The following is an 18,586-nucleotide window of genomic DNA, read 5'->3' on the forward strand; positions in this document are numbered from 1 at the left end:
TTCAGGTATTCAATGCAATCATTTTGCTATTATCTGACAGGCCATTTAGGATCAGAAGCGCTGTTAATAGGACTTGAGTAAACGACAAAAAATTACTCCAGTGAATCAACTTAATAGAATAATGTAGTTGTTTCTTTGTTGTTAATTTGGAAATTGAAAAATCCACAACATTTACAAGGTACACAGATGTAAAAATGCTCACAGTCAAAATCATTAGAAAAAAACATGGTGACACTTAATTTTATTTTTTTTTTAAATCCAAATCAAGGGTCTAAGGATGGAGGTTGTCCGGAGTGTAAAGTGCCCTTTAAGGCAACTTTGGAATTTCGGGCTACATACAAAAAACATACTTTAATTTGTTTATTTATTATTCCTCTGCAGAGACAAAAATAAACACTCAGATACAGTCTCCATATGACTACAATATTTTTCTTTTTGGAAAATGATCTAAATATTAATTACAGTGACTTTAGAGACAGCCAGTGTCCTGTAAGTCCAAGAAAATGTGTGAGATAAAATGTTTAATCTTCTCCTTCCGTCTGACAGAAATAGGTGTGAAGTGTGTAGCTGCAACTGTTTTAACTGTTTCCAGACTCACTAATCCTCACATAGAGATTCAATTGATGGGTATGTATTTAAAAAAAAAAGGAGATGTCTGATACAAAATGTACGTACAGTACAGTAGGCCTTTATATACCACCAATCAATCACTAGACCTCTGTTTACCAAGGGCCAATACAAATGACTTCTTCTGTTATTGATTATTTTCAGGAACAGGATGTGGACCTTAATCATTCTTTATATCCTGGGACTAAACACCTGTCAGGTCAGTCATAAGATTACACATTAGATTCTAAAAATTTACTTTCAAAACAACAATAAATTGCATTAAATTGAATGATTTTCTTTTGAATTTTACAGACAACTGGAGAAGGTAAAATTAAGAGCATTGAGCTTTTTATTTTGGCATAACATTGTTCTTAAACAGATAAGGTGTATGTAACATATTGTATTTAGGTTTGTCTCTGTCTGTATTGAATGTTTCAGACAATTCAACACAAATGTACTATGTCAAACTGATAATAGAAGAAAGTGCAATCGGAAACATAACTGCGAGACTGACACCTTTTGTGAATAGAATCGACCTGAAAGTTGATAACCTTAAGATGACAACAAGTAAACATTTCTCTATTTTGTAAAAATACTACATGTTCTATATTTAATTAGAAAAAAAACAAACGAATGGTAAACTATAATGCTTTTTTCACAATCAGTCTGTCAGAGCGTCCCTTCCGGCACCAAGTGCAGCTGCCAGATGGGCTTCATATGGAGCGATAGAGTTTGTCAGGAATCTAATAAGAAATGTTGCGGCAACAAGACTTGCACCTTCACCAACAAGCCTGCTCCCATGTGTGTTTCAGAAGAAACAGGTATTTGGTTATATTCTCCTGTGTTTGCATGTGCATATGTGTGTGTGTATTTGTGCGTATCAAGCTTGCATCTTTTTTTCACAGTTTTTATTAATGGATCCATCACTTTAAATCAAGTGGAGTACTACAAATGTCTTGAAGAAAAAGCCTCCGTGAATTTTAAGCAGTGTAATAACGATTTGTTACAAAAGGTAATGACTGATATTTATATATAAAAAGCACATTACTTAATTTAAATACTTTTATCAGATCAGGAATAATCTAATTAATTGAGGTATTGTCATCTGTATTTAGTATACTGATGAATGAGTTGTTGACTTGCAGATTAAAACAGTGTACAGCACTATGGCAGGATTTGACATCTTAACAATTAGCAAATACAGGTACTTGTTTTTGTTTGCCAAATAAAATAATTTCTGCTATTTTTCCTGTTTTAATGATGTGACTGAGATCTATACTTTTTCTTCACTGAAGGGTTGGAAGCGTCATCACAGATTTTAATATGACCTTTGCTTACAATGTCAAACAACAAGCTTTGATTGAAAAATCAAAGAAACTGGGCAACAATCTGTCAGCATCAGTTGATTTGGAGACTAAAGGTAATTTATATCTACCAGAGGGTGGGATGTACCTGTTAGGATTCATTTTAAACCCGGATTGAATTCATGAATTAACTAGAAGGGCACTCGGAGAGCGCAGATATCCTCCAAGATTAAATACCCTATCTGGCAATGTTTACTGAAGGGGAAAATATTTTGTGTATCCGCCCCATGATTCGGATCTGATCCAAAATTGTATGTGTCTTGCCTTGGCCCATGCTTCACCCTTCTTCCAAGTTTCATGACAAGCCGTCCTGTATTTTTTTTGTTATTCTGCTGCCAAACCATCGAAAGATACAAACCCGAAACATAAAATACACTTTTCAGTGACACTCAGAAGGCAACTTCCAATGACAGGAATGGATTTCATTAAGTATCAAAGTAGCAGCACATAAACAAAAGATGACGTGAAGTTATAGACTCTAGACTAGAAAGTACTCTCACTCACAGACACACATGGAACCTTCTGGATGTAGCGTATCCTTTTGATTATAAACTGACTCTTATTTTCCCGCAGGTGTTGTCCGTTTAATTATGCCCAAAAGCCCTGTGTGTTACTACGACCAGCCCAAAGTCAGATGCGTATTAAAGGAGGACCTGAAAACCTTGCCAGTGTGGCAGCTGAAGAGACACGGCACAGTGTTTGAGATATTTACCGGAACAGAGTCAGAGGTGTCGACACAAACGCTAGAGACCAGAGTCACACTAAAAGACATATCAGAGCTCTGGGCAGGTAAATTAGTTTCAGCCTCTGAGTAATCAGAGGTGGGAATTCACTCAGTTTGAAATTCTTGTACTCAGTGTTGGGAAGGTTGCTTGTGAAAGATTACTAGTTACTTTGCTAAAAATATATCAAGTCATGCATTTTGAATACTTCATCAAAGTGATGTTACTCTTTACATTTGATAACTATTTCTAACAAATGTTTCAAACATAAGCCTAAACCAAGTTTGGTAAACCTAATAACAAAACTCAACACTGATTACTGTCAAGCTTTAAAGTTCTTCAATATAAAATGGATAAAGATTGGTGCAGAACAATAGAATTAATGTTATATTCTACACATAATCTTTTTACAGGAAATCATTTATTCAGTTGGAACTCCTTTGTTTTCACCAACATTTTGATAAGCAACTGTTATTTAATTCTATATTTTTCTAAGTCACTTATAACAAGTGAATGAATCATAACATGTAACTAGTTACACAGCAACACCACTACATTTTGGAAGGAAATTAACTTTTAACTCCACTGCATATATCTGTCAGCTTTATTTACTACTTGAGTCAGCATCGGTTGTGGTTTAAGATAAAAAATTTGAAAAGGAAAAAAAATTATCTTGGTGTGGAGTTAGAAAGAAGTGAGGTTAACACACCTGTGTGATGTTAACACGATCAAACAATAGACTGCACAGTCAGCGGGTGAGTTGCATGTGGGTAATAAAGGCCCTAAGTTTTGACAATGAAGAAGAATGTGTGAAATAAAAAAGAAGACACTTTTAGGTCTGCTGCATTATTGGTTCAACAATGTTACAGACGTGCAATGCTTTGATTTTCCACACAAACATATAGTCAGCAAATAAATGATGATGCATTGTCATAAATGAAACAACCAAACTGACAATAAAGTAGTTCAAATTAGCTCCAACGGAACCAGCATTAACTACTGCTTACACGTTATTGCAAAAATAATAACAATAATAATACTATATAAATTATAACACTTCTGAAAGTGTATGCTACTTGGAGTTTTTTTACATTGTGGTATTACTACTTTCACTCTATTCCTTCTTCATTTCATCAGCTCTGTTATCAGCAAAAAAAACTAAAAAAACAGCAGACATACAAAGTCAACGACTAGCATGTGAACATAGCGGACCACTTATGAGCCTTGTATTTCCCTCATGAGTTGGTGGAGACCAAAACAGCAAAAAGGGGATTTTGGCATTTACATTCACCAGGTCGACAGAAATAATATGCAAATGTTGCTCAGCATCTGATGGATATGCAAAAGAATTTACTGACAAGTGTGTTTTCCCCTTAGGAGAGTACACATGTCTCTATTATCAAAAGTCAGACTCATACACCATAACTCACAAAGCCAGCAGTGTAATGGACATATCGCTCCTGCCAAAAATTGACATCACCATGACACCGGCATTTCCGCGCTGCAGAGGAAATTCTGATTTACGTGTAAGAGTTAAATGTGGGATAGAGAGCAACAATGACACATATGATGTGAAATGGATTAGCCAACACACCACTGCTGGTGAGTACATTTTTCTTTTGTCAATTTTTCTTTTGTCATTTTTTTGTGAAAACACATGCCATGCATTTGTGATCTTTGCAGGTCCTTTCAAAGTAACTGATGATGCAGCTGATATCATGGTTAGTTGTGACCCCACAAAAATACCACAACTAACCTGCACTTTTAAGAACAGGTGCAATGAAGAGAGAAACGGTTCAGCTGTTGTCAATGTCATATATGGTATGTTTTAATATTTTCGTCAAATATAATAAAAATGGCTTTGTAAAACATTGCATCCATATTCCAATATGTATTTAAATTTGGCCATTGTGAATTATATGCACTATTTATTCCTTCTGTTTGTTATGTATCTTACATGTTAGTTGTGAACAGTTGAACCAAAAAAGGTAATCTGTTATAAAATATTCCAAATCAAGGTTTGACTTTTCAGCTTTTTGCAAAGCTTTCAACAGCGCTCCAACAGAATATCAGATTACCTTTTTTCTCATGAAGTCAACTTTGTACAAATATTTGTTGTTTTGGTTAACAAATGTAATAAATGATAAAGCAAGCCTTTACTTTTCTTCTTCAAAACAGCAGGTGAACGTTTCTGTCCAGCTGAAGGTGAATGGGAAGACACCAAAGCTGGATTCCGTGCACTGTTAAAATGCACGGACACGGCTGGATACAGAGAAAGAAACTGCAAACGAATCAGGTAAGGCTGCAACGGATTATTATTTTTACAAGCAAATAATCTGCTGATTATTTTTTTCTGATTAATAATTGTTTATGTACATAATGTTTGAAAAATGCCCATCACAATTGCTTGCTAGTCCACAGCCAAAGATCCAGTTTACCATCACAGAACACTAAGGAAACTTGCTAATATTCAATTTGAGGAGCTGAAAACAATGAATGTTTGTTGATAATTAATTTCAGGCTGATTGACTAATTGATTCGTAATTTCAGCTCTACACAGGTGATATGGGAACCAGAGGTATCAACGTGTGTGAAACAGGAAGTGAACGATGTGCGTCAAAAAGCAAATGTAAGCTTTCATAACAAAGATTAAAAAGCAAGCTCTCCATCATCTGATTAAAAAAGTGACTCATACCAAACATATGAGCAGAATATAAAGCAGCAAAATAAAATAAGCTTTTTGTTGATGAAAACTTTGCCGGTAGTTGATTACACTTTGACACAAATATTTATGATGCATAAATCCTCACTGTTTTTACAGATTGTTGACATTGGACTTGGCGCACTAGATAAAAATGCTGCAAATGTATTTTCCCTGCTTCAGAATGTCACTCGTAACTCAACGACTATCAACACTTTTGCCAACATGAATGCATCTGTTGAAGTACTCGTCACAATGAGACAAAAGATAGACACAATACATAATAAATACGCAGTGGATGTAAGTATAACACAATCCTGATTATCTTTATTGAATGTTTTTTGGGGGTTTGACATTTACCCCTATCCTCTTCCTTCTCGGTTGCAAATGACATGATGGGAAAAGATTATTAATACTCTTCTTTGTTAGAACAACGTGAGAACAGTTTTCACCTGTTGCTCTTGTGTTGTGTTTTCCGACAAAGTAGCTAGTGAACAAGTATTCGCTGTAGTTATTAAACCTCACTTGCTTTTACCACCAACCAAAGGTGTCGTCAAATCAATCATTTTGGGGCAATATTAAGTACGAATACAGTCAAAAATACATATTTGCCATTTTACCCTACTCATTCTTTTTCATAAATAATACAGCCAGGAGAAAATGCTTTTTCTAACTTTGAGCAGACATGTTGTACTTCAACCGCATTTAAAACCAGCTCCTTTGTTTTCAGGACTTTCTGGAGTCATCCAGCAATATGCTTGAGAAGTCTCTTAACAAATCGTGGATAACAGAGGAGGACAAAAATGTTTCATTGGCTGAGAGATATCTGGATTCCATGGAGCATTTGATTCAGATGACCAACTTAACCAATGCCTCTATGAAAAATCAAAAAAATCTAGAGGTAGCCGTATCCAAATGCACACAGGGGTCAAAATGTCACAACACGGTGTTCAACAACTCCGTCGAAATTGATAGTCTGGACCCTGGCGAGGTAAAGACAGCCGGGTTTAAAGAATTGGAGAACTATTTGCCCAACAAAGATGAGACGTACAAGCCCAACAGCATCATTGTGTCAACAACTACTGAAAGCAAACAATTGGATTCAATTGAGGTTAAAATCCGCTTCTCACTGCTCACGCCGAGGCCTCCCAACGTCGACATAAAGTGTGTCTCGTGGGACAACTACACCAGGAGTTGGTCACAAGAAGGATGCAAATGGAAGGGTGTTTCCGATGAGGGACTTTGCGTTTGCACTCATTTGTCCTCATTTGCCATCCTAATGTCAAGGCATCCAGTGGACATCGGTGGGCTCACTGAGTTGACCTACGTCGGACTGTCTATATCAATCATCTCTCTCATTCTCACCATCGCGATAGAACTGATCGTCTGGAGTGCTGTAGTTAAGACAAACACTCTATATTTACGCCATACTGCCCACATAAACATTTGTCTGTGTTTGCTCGTTGCGGATCTCTGTTTTTTGGCATCTTTTGAGTCAAAGGATGTTACAGAAACCTGGTCTAAGATCTTCGTGCTGTTGAAGCATTTCTGTTACCTGTCCATGTTCTTTTGGATGTTGTGTCTGAGCTGCATGCTTCTTCATCAAGCCATTTTTTTGTTCCACAATGTGAGCAGGAGCACATACCTGAGGATCTCATTAGTCCTGGGCTATGTGTGTCCTTTTTTGATCACTATTATCACGTTTGTTTGCTATAATAACGGGGCTGAAGGCGAGTACTACTCCAAGAAAACCGGTTGGCTGCTTTACGTTGGACTTATGAAAGGGTCCATCCATACATTTGTGATACCGGTCGGTATAATCACCATCTTCAACTTGTTTTCCATGGTGTTGGTCATCACTAAGCTTTTGAATCACCCGAAGACTACAGAAAGATATAATGAAAAAGACAAAGCCGCTGCCGTAACTGTCTTGAGGTCAGTTATTCTTCTGACTCCAATCTTCGGTCTGACTTGGCTTTTAGGGTTTGCTGTAATGCTCCTTGACCTCACGTCTGGAGTCATCGTCTCCATGGTGCACTATTCCTTTAACCTGCTGAACACATTCCAGGTAGGGTCAGTATGATCTTCAAGTAAACATGTGGACCAGTAAAAGTCATTCTTGCTCAGTAACCTCTTGTCATTTCATTTGCAGGGTTTGTTCATTTTGTTAACCACATGCCTGGCGGACAAAATGGTAAGGTGGATTTACTTCGCCAACCTAAATCGTAATGTTTCTTGTGTTTCTGGGTCAGCTTTGATGTTTGGTACTGTACTGTTTTGCTTTTGTAGTAGGCCAGCAGAAAATATTTTTGATAATCTTAATCAGTCCTTTTACTTATCCAAAAAAGCAGTGAGAGTAAATTGAACTATAAAATAAATTAGATGTTATTGTTCAGTCCTTCCTCTGGGTACCCACAGCATCACTGATGATCTTTATGCTAAACAAGGCTAATCCTTGCTTTAAGCTTCATATTTAACGTTCTTCTCATCTAACTCCCGTTGAGCAAGCACACAAGTATATTTCCCTAAATGTCAAACTATTCCGTTGAAGACACACACACTCCATGATTCTGTGATAGGGTTAAAAAGGTGTAAATTCCTTATGAATTGTGGTACATTTTTTAAACAGCGACAAATATGTGGGAATAAATTATAGCATAGGGGCTTTACACAAAAATTAGGGAGTGTATCCAAATTACACCACACTTCAGAAATAACACTTTTTTTATTTTATTTTTATACTTTTTAAGAAGTTAAAGTAGAGATGTTATGAACCACAGACAAGGTAGCACCAATAATAATGATTTATTCCAACTTTGACAGACGCGTGACGCTGTGCTGAAACTTCTAAAGAAACATGTAAGTGTGCTACAACTGAGTTTACTCTTTCTGTAAAATACCACAATGACTATTGATTCATTTTATGCATTCTTCTCCTCTGCTCTCCAGGCTCCAGCATCGATTACGGACAGCACCACAAAGTTAGACTCAACTCAGAAGAAGTGAGAATTGTTTTACAGCAAAACAAACTACATTTTACACATAAAACCACAGATAATGGATTTGCAGCTATATTGTCTCTACCAATGTGAATGCTTTATTGTTGTTTACTTTGATTTATTACCTCTGAAACAAGTTAAAGTCCACTGTACAATGTTGTAAGGTTTGATTAGTAGATATCTGTGTTTTTAACAGGAGATATTTCCAACCTGTACTCTTTGTTTGTTGCTTTAAATTAAACTACTTATTAATAACACATGATGTTTTAGCCATACTGTATATAACGTGTTTTGAAATAGTACGGAAGCCCTGAAAAGCCACAGAAACACTGTCAACTGAGCGGCTACAAGGAAGTCACTCTTGTACACACTTTGTTTACTAAAGGTGTCTGAATGTTGCTCTCAGAGATCGCCTTTTCTTCATTTTCCTTTCCTTGTTCTGCCCACTCCTCATCCGTGTCATCCACTGAAATCCCTTTCTGGGCTGCCATTTTGCGGTAGGCCTGGCATTCAATTTCTGCTCTGCAACATACAAAAACAGGGTAATTGAATTATTTAACTGTTAAAAAACCTTTGTATTTAAAAAGTCAGGTGTAGTTAAGTTAAGCATGACATGTGTGTGAAAATCAGGGTGGTATGATCCAAAGAACTGAATAAAAAAATAAAAAAACTGAGCTTCATCTCATACTTTTTAAGGAATAGAACGCAGTCATGGTGTCCATATATTTCGGCTATCCGGGCTGGTTTGTCTCCACAGCAGTCCTCCTTGTCTATCGGGGCATGGAGGGAGTGCAGCAGCCGCAGCACAGCCAGCCGGCCGGACTCTGCAGCACTGTGGGCAGGAGTCCATCCATGGTCGTTCCTCAGACACGGCCTGGCTCCATGCTCAATGAGGGTCCTGACCGTTTCTGTATGTCCTGTAGAAAAAGGCATCACAGTGCTTTTAAAGAACTGATGATGTTTTTCAAAACAAATTCTTTTTTACTGTGTTAAAGGAAATTCAATAAATAAGAAGGAAGAAATAGGAGCAACAGAAAAAAAGGTAAATTCAGTGACAAAAAGGGCACTTCAAATTAAAGCCACGTTCCATTTTTCAAAAGTAAACAAAAGGCTACAAATGTGAAACAATTAATCAATTGGTTGATTGAGAGAAAATCTCTGGGCCATAAATGTGATAATTGATTAATGTGATAAGCCATTTATCAAGCAAAAATACTAAACATTCTCTATTTCAAGTTTCTTCAATGTGACTAATTGCTGCTTTTCTTTGTTTTACATAATTGCTAATTAAATGTAAAGACATTTGAGGATGACATGTTTTTTGATGAACATTTTACAAGAATTACCAAATTAACAATAAATATGAGTTTATTTTTTTTTAAATGCTGAAGAAAATAATTGTTAATGGTTAAAGCCCCAACATGAATCAGTCCAAAACACTAATCACGCCCACATTGATTGACTTGTGGTTTAATATGATGTAATGTTGTACATCATATCATATCATATCATAAGCAAACGTACAATAATAAAATACACAATAAACTAAGTAAATCCAAACAGGTAAATCCAACAGCATTAACATGACATTTAAGTAAATTTAATTGACAGGTATCTTAATTAACAGACTAATATCTAATAGCTATATCAGTCTTATCAGTTATTTGTGTTTTCTGAAGCTGTACTGTAACAAACAGTTTTGTTCATTTAAACCTCAAGACACAGGAGTAAAAAACGGCCTATTCAATTATGATCATTTGGGAATTACATGGTCCACTGCAAAAAAAATAAAAATATTTATATCTAACTTGCTTTAGAAATAAATACTTTAAATATGGCGTTGAAGCTCAACCTAAGTGTACAGAACAAAATGGAGAAATAGACTGTCCGCTTTAAGAGCATCTTGTTCACACACTCCAGTGACCTTAAGATAAGATAATCCTTTATTAGTCCCGCAGCGGGGAAACTTAGTAAACAAAGCAGTATTTGAATGGCAACAAGTAAACTATGATATTTGAGCGGCAGGTGCATGAGGGGAATTAAGGCCCCGGTTCATTTCCACTGATCCACTAACCACCTTGAGCTGCTGCCCAGTGGAGAGGAGTCTTGTAGCTCCAGTCCACGTCCCTCTGATTTGGATTGCAATCATTTTCCCTTAGAATCTCCTCAACTCGATCAAAATCCCCCACTGATGCTGCTTGGTGCAACTCGGTCATGTTGTTACTATGGCTGCCTAGCAACAGTTGAAAACACAAGATGGTGCCCGGTGCTAAAGCCTGTAAACGGTAAATGCTGCCACCTGCTGTAGATAGGGAAAGAAACCAGGGTATGTATATTTATTAAGTACATGACACACTGAATAGATTGATGTTCAGCTGCTCCCCCAGAAATATTTCATAGGGGTGAATATCAGAGATTATTTTATGCTGTTGTAGTGGACTAACGTTTTATTTAGGCAATAGCTCACGACAGGCCGTGGTATGTTTTGATTATGTCAAAGCTAAAAGGTGTTCTGCCCAACACAAAGCTGTGACAGGCCCTTTATTGTGCAACCACTTCAAAACAAGTCACCAGTGTCAGTGGGATGACTTTGATAACTGCTTGCCTTTCTTAGTTAGGTGGAGGTGTGTTGCTTGGCGTGGCGAGGATAATGCTCCATCTCTGGCCCCGTAGTTTCGATTGCCAAAAGCTCTTCCGTGGACTCAGAAGTCTGAGCCCACAGTCTTAGAATTGGATATAATTAAAGATGTCTTTAAAGATTTGGCAGCCGACATCGATGGTGGAAATGTTATAAAAAGGTTTTGCTGTCTAACTTTAAGAAGGTCCCTTTGTAGTGTCTTTTGTCTCTATTTGGGCTGGGGAGGGGACTGCAGATTTTGGCTCCAGTGTCATAACAGGTACCAAAATTTGACCACTTTCATCAACACAAATATAAATGGTGTGACTATTTAACTCAAAATAGTTAATGCTGAAAAGCTGAAGTCTGTTAATCACTGGAATTTTGAAAAGATTTGCAGCGCTAACACAACCTGCTAAACAGCCTGTTCAAATGTTTAGAATTCAATTTTTTTTAAATCACTCATTTATATATAATGCAAGCACTGTATTTTTTATTAACACAAAATAACCACATGACAAGCTTCATTCCATATTGTTAATACAATAATGAATGAACTTTAAGTTCCCAAAAGTCAACGATGTTCTGTCACAACTGGGCGTCTCCATGGAAATTCATCTTGTTCCAGAGCTGAAACATAAACAAAGATAAGATCACTAATCAATACCATTACATTTGCTTCCATGTTTAAATATCAATAATTCACCTTCATGACTTGAATTTTCTTTGCAGAGGATGATTTGGACGAGAAATACAAGTCCTACAATTCATTCAGCGACTTTAAATTCAAACACTCATCATCCTGGGTCACTAAAGATGAAAGGCATTAAATAAACTAGTCATTAAAAACACAAGATATCTCAATTAGCAACAAGATCTTTCTAAGGTTGAAAAGTTACACCAAGAATAGTCTACTAACCTGATCCTAAATGTTCTTCCAAGGAATGGTCTGTGTTCAGTCGTTTCCAGTATTTCTCCATCAGTGTATTTACAAGCGCTCCCTCGCACTCAAGTTCCACTTCATACTGAGGAACTGCAGCCTCTGAATGGTCGTCCAAGTTGAACACTGTCAGCTTGAGTGGTTTATCAACCAGAAGATTGTAGAAGTCATCGTAAACTTTGTCATTCCAGGAGCCATTGGACTCATCGAATCCTTTCAAAGAACACAAAAAGGCCTGAGGAACCTTCTCCAGCAGACTCTGAGGCAGTGATCTCACACTGTTGAGGTCAACGTCAGACTCGTTTCCATAGTCGATAAACAGGACACAGAATGCATCGTCAACTCTGTGAATAACTTGTGCTCGATACCACTGTTTGTCACTGGAGAACAGAGCAAGGCATGGACTGCCAGGACCAAGAGTCTCAGGGAACATCATGTCCTGTTGTGTCTTTCCTGCTTCCTGAGCAAGCTTTGACACTTGGCTGAGCTCCTCTGGATTGGCGTACCGACACCAGAAGTAATGGGGATGCACAATACAAGAAGCATATACCTCCTCTTTTTTGTTTTTGGACAAGTTTGGCTTTTTGTACATACATATATTCACATTTCCTTTGGGAACATTAGGATGAAGCATGTTGGACTCAGTCTGAATATCTTGGAGGAAAGTTTCCCCTTCAGGATGTTCTATCGAAACACCTCCTTTGGCAACTGGTTTCCAGTATTTATGCATTGCTGCATTAACAATTTCTCCCTCACACTCAATTTCCACTGCATACTGAGGAACTGCAGCCTCTGAATCGTCGTCCATGTTGAACACTGTCAGCTTGAGAGGTTTATCAACCAGAAGATTGTAGAAGTCATCGTAAACTTGGTCATTCCAGGAGCCCTTGGACTCGTCGAATCCTTTCAAAGAACACAAAAAGGCCTGAGGAACCTTCTCCAGCAGACTCTGAGGCAGTGATCTCACACTGTTGATGTCAACGTCAGACTCGTTTCCATAGTCGATAAACAGGACACAGAATGCATCGTCAACTCTGCGAATTACTTGAGCTCGATACCACTGTTTATCATTGGAGAACAGAGCAAGGCATGGACTGCCAGGACCAAGAGTCTCAGGGAACATCATGTCCTGTTGTGTCTTTCCTGCTTCCTGAGCAAGCTTTGTCACTTTGCTGAGCTCCTCTGGATTGGCATACTGACACCAGAAGTAATGGGGATGCACAATGCAAGAAGCGTATACCTCCTCTTTTTTGTTTTTGGACAAGTTTGACTTCTTGTACATACAAGAATTCACATTTCCTTTGGGAACATTAGGATGAAGCATGGTGGACTCAGTTTGAGTATCTTGGAGGAAAGTTTTCCCTTCATGGTGTTCTATCGGCATAGGTTCTTTTGAAACTGGTTTCCAGTATTTATGCATTGCCGCATCAACGATCACTCCTTCACACTCAATTTCCACTTCATACTGAGGAACTGCAGCCTCCGAATCGTCGTCCATGTTGAACACTGTCAGCTTGAGAGGTTTATCAACCAGAAGATTGTAGAAGTCATCATAAACTTGGTCATTCCAGGAGCCCTTGGACTCGTCGAATCCTTTCAAAGAGCACAAAAAGGCCTGAGGAACCTTCTCCAGCAGACTCTGAGGCAGTGATCTCACACTGTTGATGTCAACGTCAGACTCGTTTCCATAGTCGATAAACAGGACACAGAATGCATCGTCAACTCTGCGAATAACTTGAGCTCGATACCACTGTTTTTCACTGGAAAACAGAGCAATACATGGACTGCCAGGGCCAAGAGTCTCAGGGAACATCATGTCCTGATGTGTCTGTCCTGCTTCCTGAGCAAGCCTCGTCACTATGTTTAGGTCTTCAGTGTTGGCATACTGACACCAGAAGTAACGTGGTCCAGCAATGCAGGATGCGTATACCTCATAAGTCCTGTTTTGAGCAATGTTTGGCCACTTGTACATGCAGATGTTCTCATTTCCCTCAGGACAGGAAGCTAGGGAAAGTTGTGTAATTACAACGTGTCCACCTTCCATTTCTTTGTCCATAAGATCCGAAGATAGTTTTCTTCCTTCATCCAGAGACTGGTCATGGGCAAACTCTTGTTCAGAGGCATTAGTTATGGACGATGAACTCAGATCATCCCCTGCACATGTTCCGTTGTTGCTGTGCACTTTATTGAGATCTTTTATCATTGTTAATATGGATACATTCTTGAGCTCTTGCGTTAAACAGTCCTCATTTGGCACATTGTCATGTTCTGAACTGTTTGAGAGCTGCTGGTCTGTCTGCTGAACGAGACCAGGTGTCTCTTGTTGTGTTATCTTTGATATCATCTCTCTGACCTTCACATTTAAATTCAAAGCTCCAGCAAACAGTTCAACAATCAGCTTCCCTTTTTCCCCTTTTGCTACCACTGAAATGGTGAACATTTGACCAATAGCACTGTCTGCAAACCACTCGTTGACTTCCTTTGGCACTTCTGTAGGGACTTCAAACAATCCAAGTGGAACAGCCTGCACAGGAACAGACCTGGCCACACTTGCTTCAGTGGGAAAGAAACAAATATCAGATTCATTCACTGCAAGGGTATGACCATAGTCCACAAAGTACACTTTCATTTTTGGAGACATTTCTACCACTTGACCTCTGTACCACTGATCATCAGTGTACTTAGCAAAGCAAATGCTATCAAGTCCAAGGGGGTAATCCGTGCACTGTGGCTGTCTGATTAGTTGTTTAACATTTTCCATCACTTTGTAAAACAAGTGTAAATTCCTGTCCAGTTGGCAGTAGAATTGATTGACATTCTCTGAATAGGTTATCCACACATCTTCTTTTCCATCCACTTCAATATTGTACGTGGAGTAATTGTATACATCTAATGGGTCATGTGGAGGAATTTGAAAGAGCGCTTGAGCCTGTTCACATTCCTGAGTCAGAAGCTTGCATGCACTATCAGATGGTGTTTCAATATCGACCACATTAAGCAGCAGACCTTCGTCATCAGATGTTGCAGCCTTCACAGTGCATTTCAACCCAATGTTTGACGAAGCGCCTGAATCCACAAACTGCTGAAACTCTGCGTTATCAGTCCGAGTGATGGAAGTGGGATTAGTGGAATTCTTGCAATTGAACAAGCAACACTGGAAAGCCTGCGCATTCAGCCGTAAGAAAGCTGGATCAATGGGGCGCACACCCTGCAGAGGGACCGTTTGAGTTTCACCATAGTCTATAAATCTCACATCTACCACAGGAGAGTAGTGACTTGTCATGATCCTTGCTCTATACCACATGTGATTTTCTGGATTACGGGCGACACAGATTGACTCAACAAGTGGCGGAGGATGGATGGATGCATATTGGTTTTGCAGGTCCTGCATCAGGAGTCTAAGAGAGTCACAGTTTTGCATTGGTTGACACCAGAACCTCTGTGGACTTTCAATGAAAGACACTTTTACATCGACACTACTTCCTACGGTAAACATATCGTCATGACGAGCATTTTGCACCTCAGAGGGGAAACCTGATGAAAGATGCCCATTGATCTGTAGCAAAGGGTCCAGATGCTCTGAAGTGTCTTTGATAGGCGTATCATCCGCTCCAGAAGTGGGTAAACCATTGGTCCTACCATTGACTGCTTGGTTCTTTGTGCATGGCAAAGTTTCTTCTTGTAAACCATCAACATTTACAGTGACTTTGTTCTGTAAATCTAGGCAACGTTGGTTTCCAAGTGAACTGATGAATGATGAGGGAATGGATCCATTTAGGACATTTGTATCTCGTTCTGTCTTGGAGGATGAAAAAGGTCCTGCCTTCTCTGTAAACCAATTGTTTATGCATGCTTCGTCATCTGCATATAGACTGACATGATACACATCTTGAGGTATATTGTGGTGGTTAAACTTTGCCACAAACTTCTGGTTCAGGAGCAGTGATTTCAAGTCATCATTCTGGCCTATAGTCCAACCTGTGCAGTTATCTTTTACGCCTTCGAGAGAACAGGGATAAGTCACAACTGGCATTCTCAGAAATTTTCCATGCAGAGGTCTGATGTCTCCAACTCGGACAAATTCAATTTTTCCTTCATCCACATGCAAGGCTTCTATAGCCCCATCGCTAGTCATGGTTTCTTTTAGCAATGAGCGATGCCATCTGCCGTTTATCCCTTTAGCAGCACACGGATCTCCGCAGGTCAAAGGTTGTGTCTCTCCTGAATCTGAGCACTCTTCGTAGTGCTGCTGGATCTGTTCTGATAAAATCTTCACTGCTTTGGAAAAAATGTGGAGTTTGCAAAAAATGTTACATGGATTAGTTACCTCTGTCACGTTGACAATTTCAAAAGTATCAGTTAACAGTTCTGGGTAAAAGTATTGGTCATGCTTCTCAAGTTGGCAACTAACATTTTGTTCCTGTGTTGGGCCTTCACCCTCAAGACATTTCTGCACAAGGCTTTTAAACTCATCTACAGGCACCTTCTTTGCAACTCCAGTCTTACAGATGTGCTTGGAAATAGTTGGTATGTCGAGGAGGATGGTCCTGTTTGGCATCAGCACGTGTTGAACCAGTCCCTTGAACTTCTTGCCAGGCAGAGACACCAAAAACTTTATGGCTATTTCAGGCCAGGTATTCTCAAGGGAGAGGACATTTGCAAGTATGCACGATTCAGTTTCAGGAGGAAGGAGAAAACAGTCACTCTGACCCCAAGCTAAAGCTTCACTTGTGGTGATGTGAGGCTTTCCCTGGTCAATTAGAAAAACACTGCAAGTTTCACCTTGATTCGATACAATCCGAGCTCTGTGCCAGACGTCACTGACGCAAACCAGACAGAGATCCCCTGGTTCTCCTTCTGATCCATAAAACTTTCTCTTAGGAATCTGAATTTCCTCTCTCATCTGCTCATAAACATGCTTCCTTTCTTCATCCATGTTAACCCATAATTCAACAAGACCACATTTTGGGTTTAGGTTTACCCGTGTGATGACAACTGGTACTTCTGATCCGGCTGTTGGAAGCCCAGGAATTGAACACATTGTGAAGTTCAGAGGTCAAATACACCTGAAAAACAGAAATGTTTCAATGTTGAAGAAAAATAGGCATATTAACCATTGTGATAAAGCACTTAAAAGGTAATGCCACTAATTTTAAGAATTTCCAAGACAGTTCAGTTAGTATCTGACACTTAATCAGCTTGAATGGTCATTTAACTGTTTCATGTCCATATGGATGCACAACTTAAAGATGCACCAATTTAAATTTTCTTGGCTGATTCTGATTTCATAAAAATCTGACCCGCCGTTTCTGATTTTTTGCAGACTCTGTTTTCCTTCCAAAGATCTATAATTGACAGCAAGGCTCAAGACCAACATTTTTTTAAAAAAAACACAGTCTCAACAATTATTTCAACCGTCAAAAATTCTAAATGTTATCCTTTTACTTTGTTATTGTCATCTATAGTGATTGGTAGCAATCTGAAAATTCAAACGATTAGGAAAAATAAATACTGTATTTTTATTTAAATATTTGCTTTGATTTAAAAAGAAGAATCTTGGCATCAGTAGTTAGTATATTAGAAGCTGCTTTGAATAACTGTTCCTCCCAGGGAAGGGTTGCCTGCACCGAGACCTGTCCATCACCATTGATGATATCGTGGTGACGCCAACTCGGACTGCGAGGAATCTGGGTGTGACCCTGGACGACCAACTGTCGCTCTCAGCAAACATTGCATCGGTCACACGCTCCTGCAGATTCCCTCCAAACCTCAATTCATAAGACTCTGTTTTTTTATTCTTCTTTCAACTGTTTTGCTCAATTGTGATCACTGAGCAAATCATTTAGATGTTTGTTATTCATTTCAGTTATTGTGGATTTTTTACTGTTTTTTTATTGCTTATGTATAATACTTGTTTTTATTTCATTTTATTATTATCTTGTCTTTCTTTTACTGTGTCTCTTGTGTGCACTTTACCCTATGCTGCTGTAATCCTGCACATGTCCCTGCTGCGGGACTAATAAAGGATTATTTTTATCTATTTTATCTTATCTATTCAATCTTTTGCTTTTAAATTGATCATTGATTTCAACCAGTTTGACTCTTTACACTTAAGAATTGTTTTGCACAATCACACACTGTTGTGAAAATAGAACCAATTAAAACACTAATTAATCAGGAACTCATCATTGTTTGTGTTTAAAATCCACTGTAACTATAAGAATCTATCAGTTCTTTTACACAATAATTAACTCAAATAATCTTAAAAAATAAGTTAGCACGTGTCTGTGCTCCAGTATTGGCTCTTATCGTTCAGTGCAGTTAAAGTAAATCCAGCTCTTTGTGCAAAACAGCGAGTATTGTGAAACACAATATCCCATAATCCACACACAAGATCCACGTCGTTTTTTTTAGAGGTGTGTTGCAGACTTTCATCTTCATCACAATTATTCGGCTCGGATTAACTCACAGCTATTTATACCAGCTTGTTACAACATCAAACAAAGTCGATTTCCTCACCCTGTGTGTCGCAGGTGACCCATCATCAATGGGATTCTGTATCAAAAGGACAGGGGGGGGCGTGAACTCACCTGTGTTTTTAAAGGCTTCACATTCATATTGGTGATATATAATA

At 38.5% G+C, this 18,586-nt stretch overlaps 3 protein-coding genes across 4 annotated transcripts; 1 reads left to right on the forward strand and 2 right to left on the reverse strand.

Moving 5' to 3' along the window:
- The first annotated feature begins 778 nt into the window (after positions 1 to 778).
- Positions 779 to 8,402, forward strand: adgrf3a (adhesion G protein-coupled receptor F3a). Its single transcript, XM_054614284.1, has 17 exons — positions 779 to 826; positions 922 to 934; positions 1,048 to 1,176; positions 1,275 to 1,430; positions 1,515 to 1,621; positions 1,755 to 1,813; positions 1,905 to 2,029; positions 2,547 to 2,762; positions 4,073 to 4,324; positions 4,400 to 4,516; positions 4,874 to 4,991; positions 5,246 to 5,324; positions 5,517 to 5,696; positions 6,127 to 7,464; positions 7,549 to 7,590; positions 8,220 to 8,255; positions 8,346 to 8,402. The coding sequence occupies exons 1-17, from the start codon at positions 779 to 781 to the stop codon at positions 8,400 to 8,402; spliced, it is 3,072 nt and encodes a 1,023-aa protein (XP_054470259.1).
- A 337-nt stretch (positions 8,403 to 8,739) lies between these two features.
- LOC129103700 (ankyrin repeat domain-containing protein 66) lies at positions 8,740 to 10,611 on the reverse strand. Its single transcript, XM_054614286.1, has 3 exons — positions 10,473 to 10,611; positions 9,084 to 9,312; positions 8,740 to 8,917 (listed from the first exon to the last, which is right to left on the reverse strand). The coding sequence occupies exons 1-3, from the start codon at positions 10,609 to 10,611 to the stop codon at positions 8,740 to 8,742; spliced, it is 546 nt and encodes a 181-aa protein (XP_054470261.1).
- Positions 10,612 to 11,569: 958 nt separating this feature from the next.
- Positions 11,570 to 18,512, reverse strand: LOC129103525 (tudor domain-containing 6). 2 transcript variants are annotated; one of them, XR_008531744.1, is made up of 4 exons: positions 18,472 to 18,512; positions 11,932 to 17,018; positions 11,719 to 11,822; positions 11,595 to 11,642 (listed from the first exon to the last, which is right to left on the reverse strand). XR_008531744.1 is itself a non-coding variant. In XM_054614029.1 (3 exons), exons 2-3 carry the CDS (start codon positions 16,991 to 16,993, stop codon positions 11,587 to 11,589), a joined length of 5,118 nt encoding a protein of 1,705 aa, XP_054470004.1. In that variant the 5' UTR covers positions 16,994 to 17,018; positions 18,472 to 18,512; the 3' UTR covers positions 11,570 to 11,586. The 2 variants fall into 2 exon arrangements, 1 of the variants encoding a protein (XP_054470004.1); XM_054614029.1 differs by lacking the exon at positions 11,719 to 11,822 and having other exon boundaries at positions 11,570 to 11,642.
- Between the last annotated feature and the right edge of the window lie 74 nt (positions 18,513 to 18,586).

Source organism: Anoplopoma fimbria, chromosome 15, assembly GCF_027596085.1.
Source record: "Anoplopoma fimbria isolate UVic2021 breed Golden Eagle Sablefish chromosome 15, Afim_UVic_2022, whole genome shotgun sequence".
Taxonomy (NCBI): domain Eukaryota; kingdom Metazoa; phylum Chordata; class Actinopteri; order Perciformes; family Anoplopomatidae; genus Anoplopoma; species Anoplopoma fimbria.

Bases quoted from the DNA above. Each gene is read 5' to 3' on its own strand.
- adgrf3a (XM_054614284.1), top strand. From the start codon at position 779: ATGTGGACCTTAATCATTCTTTATATCCTGGGACTAAACACCTGTCAG. The intron at 1,814-1,904 runs GTACTTGTTTTT...TCTTCACTGAAG, and splicing joins TTAACAATTAGCAAATACAG to GGTTGGAAGCGTCATCACAG. The intron at 4,517-4,873 runs GTATGTTTTAAT...TCTTCAAAACAG, and splicing joins TGTTGTCAATGTCATATATG to CAGGTGAACGTTTCTGTCCA.
- LOC129103525 (XM_054614029.1), bottom strand. From the start codon at position 16,993: ATGTGTTCAATTCCTGGGCTTCCAACAGCCGGATCAGAAGTACCAGTT. The intron at 11,643-11,931 runs GTTAGTAGACTA...TTTATGTTTCAG, and splicing joins GGAAGAACATTTAGGATCAG to CTCTGGAACAAGATGAATTT.
- LOC129103700 (XM_054614286.1), bottom strand. From the start codon at position 10,611: ATGACCGAGTTGCACCAAGCAGCATCAGTGGGGGATTTTGATCGAGTT. The intron at 9,313-10,472 runs GTGGTTAGTGGA...CTTTTTCTACAG, and splicing joins CCACTGGGCAGCAGCTCAAG to GACATACAGAAACGGTCAGG. The intron at 8,918-9,083 runs GTATGAGATGAA...TGTATGTTGCAG, and splicing joins TGCGTTCTATTCCTTAAAAA to AGCAGAAATTGAATGCCAGG.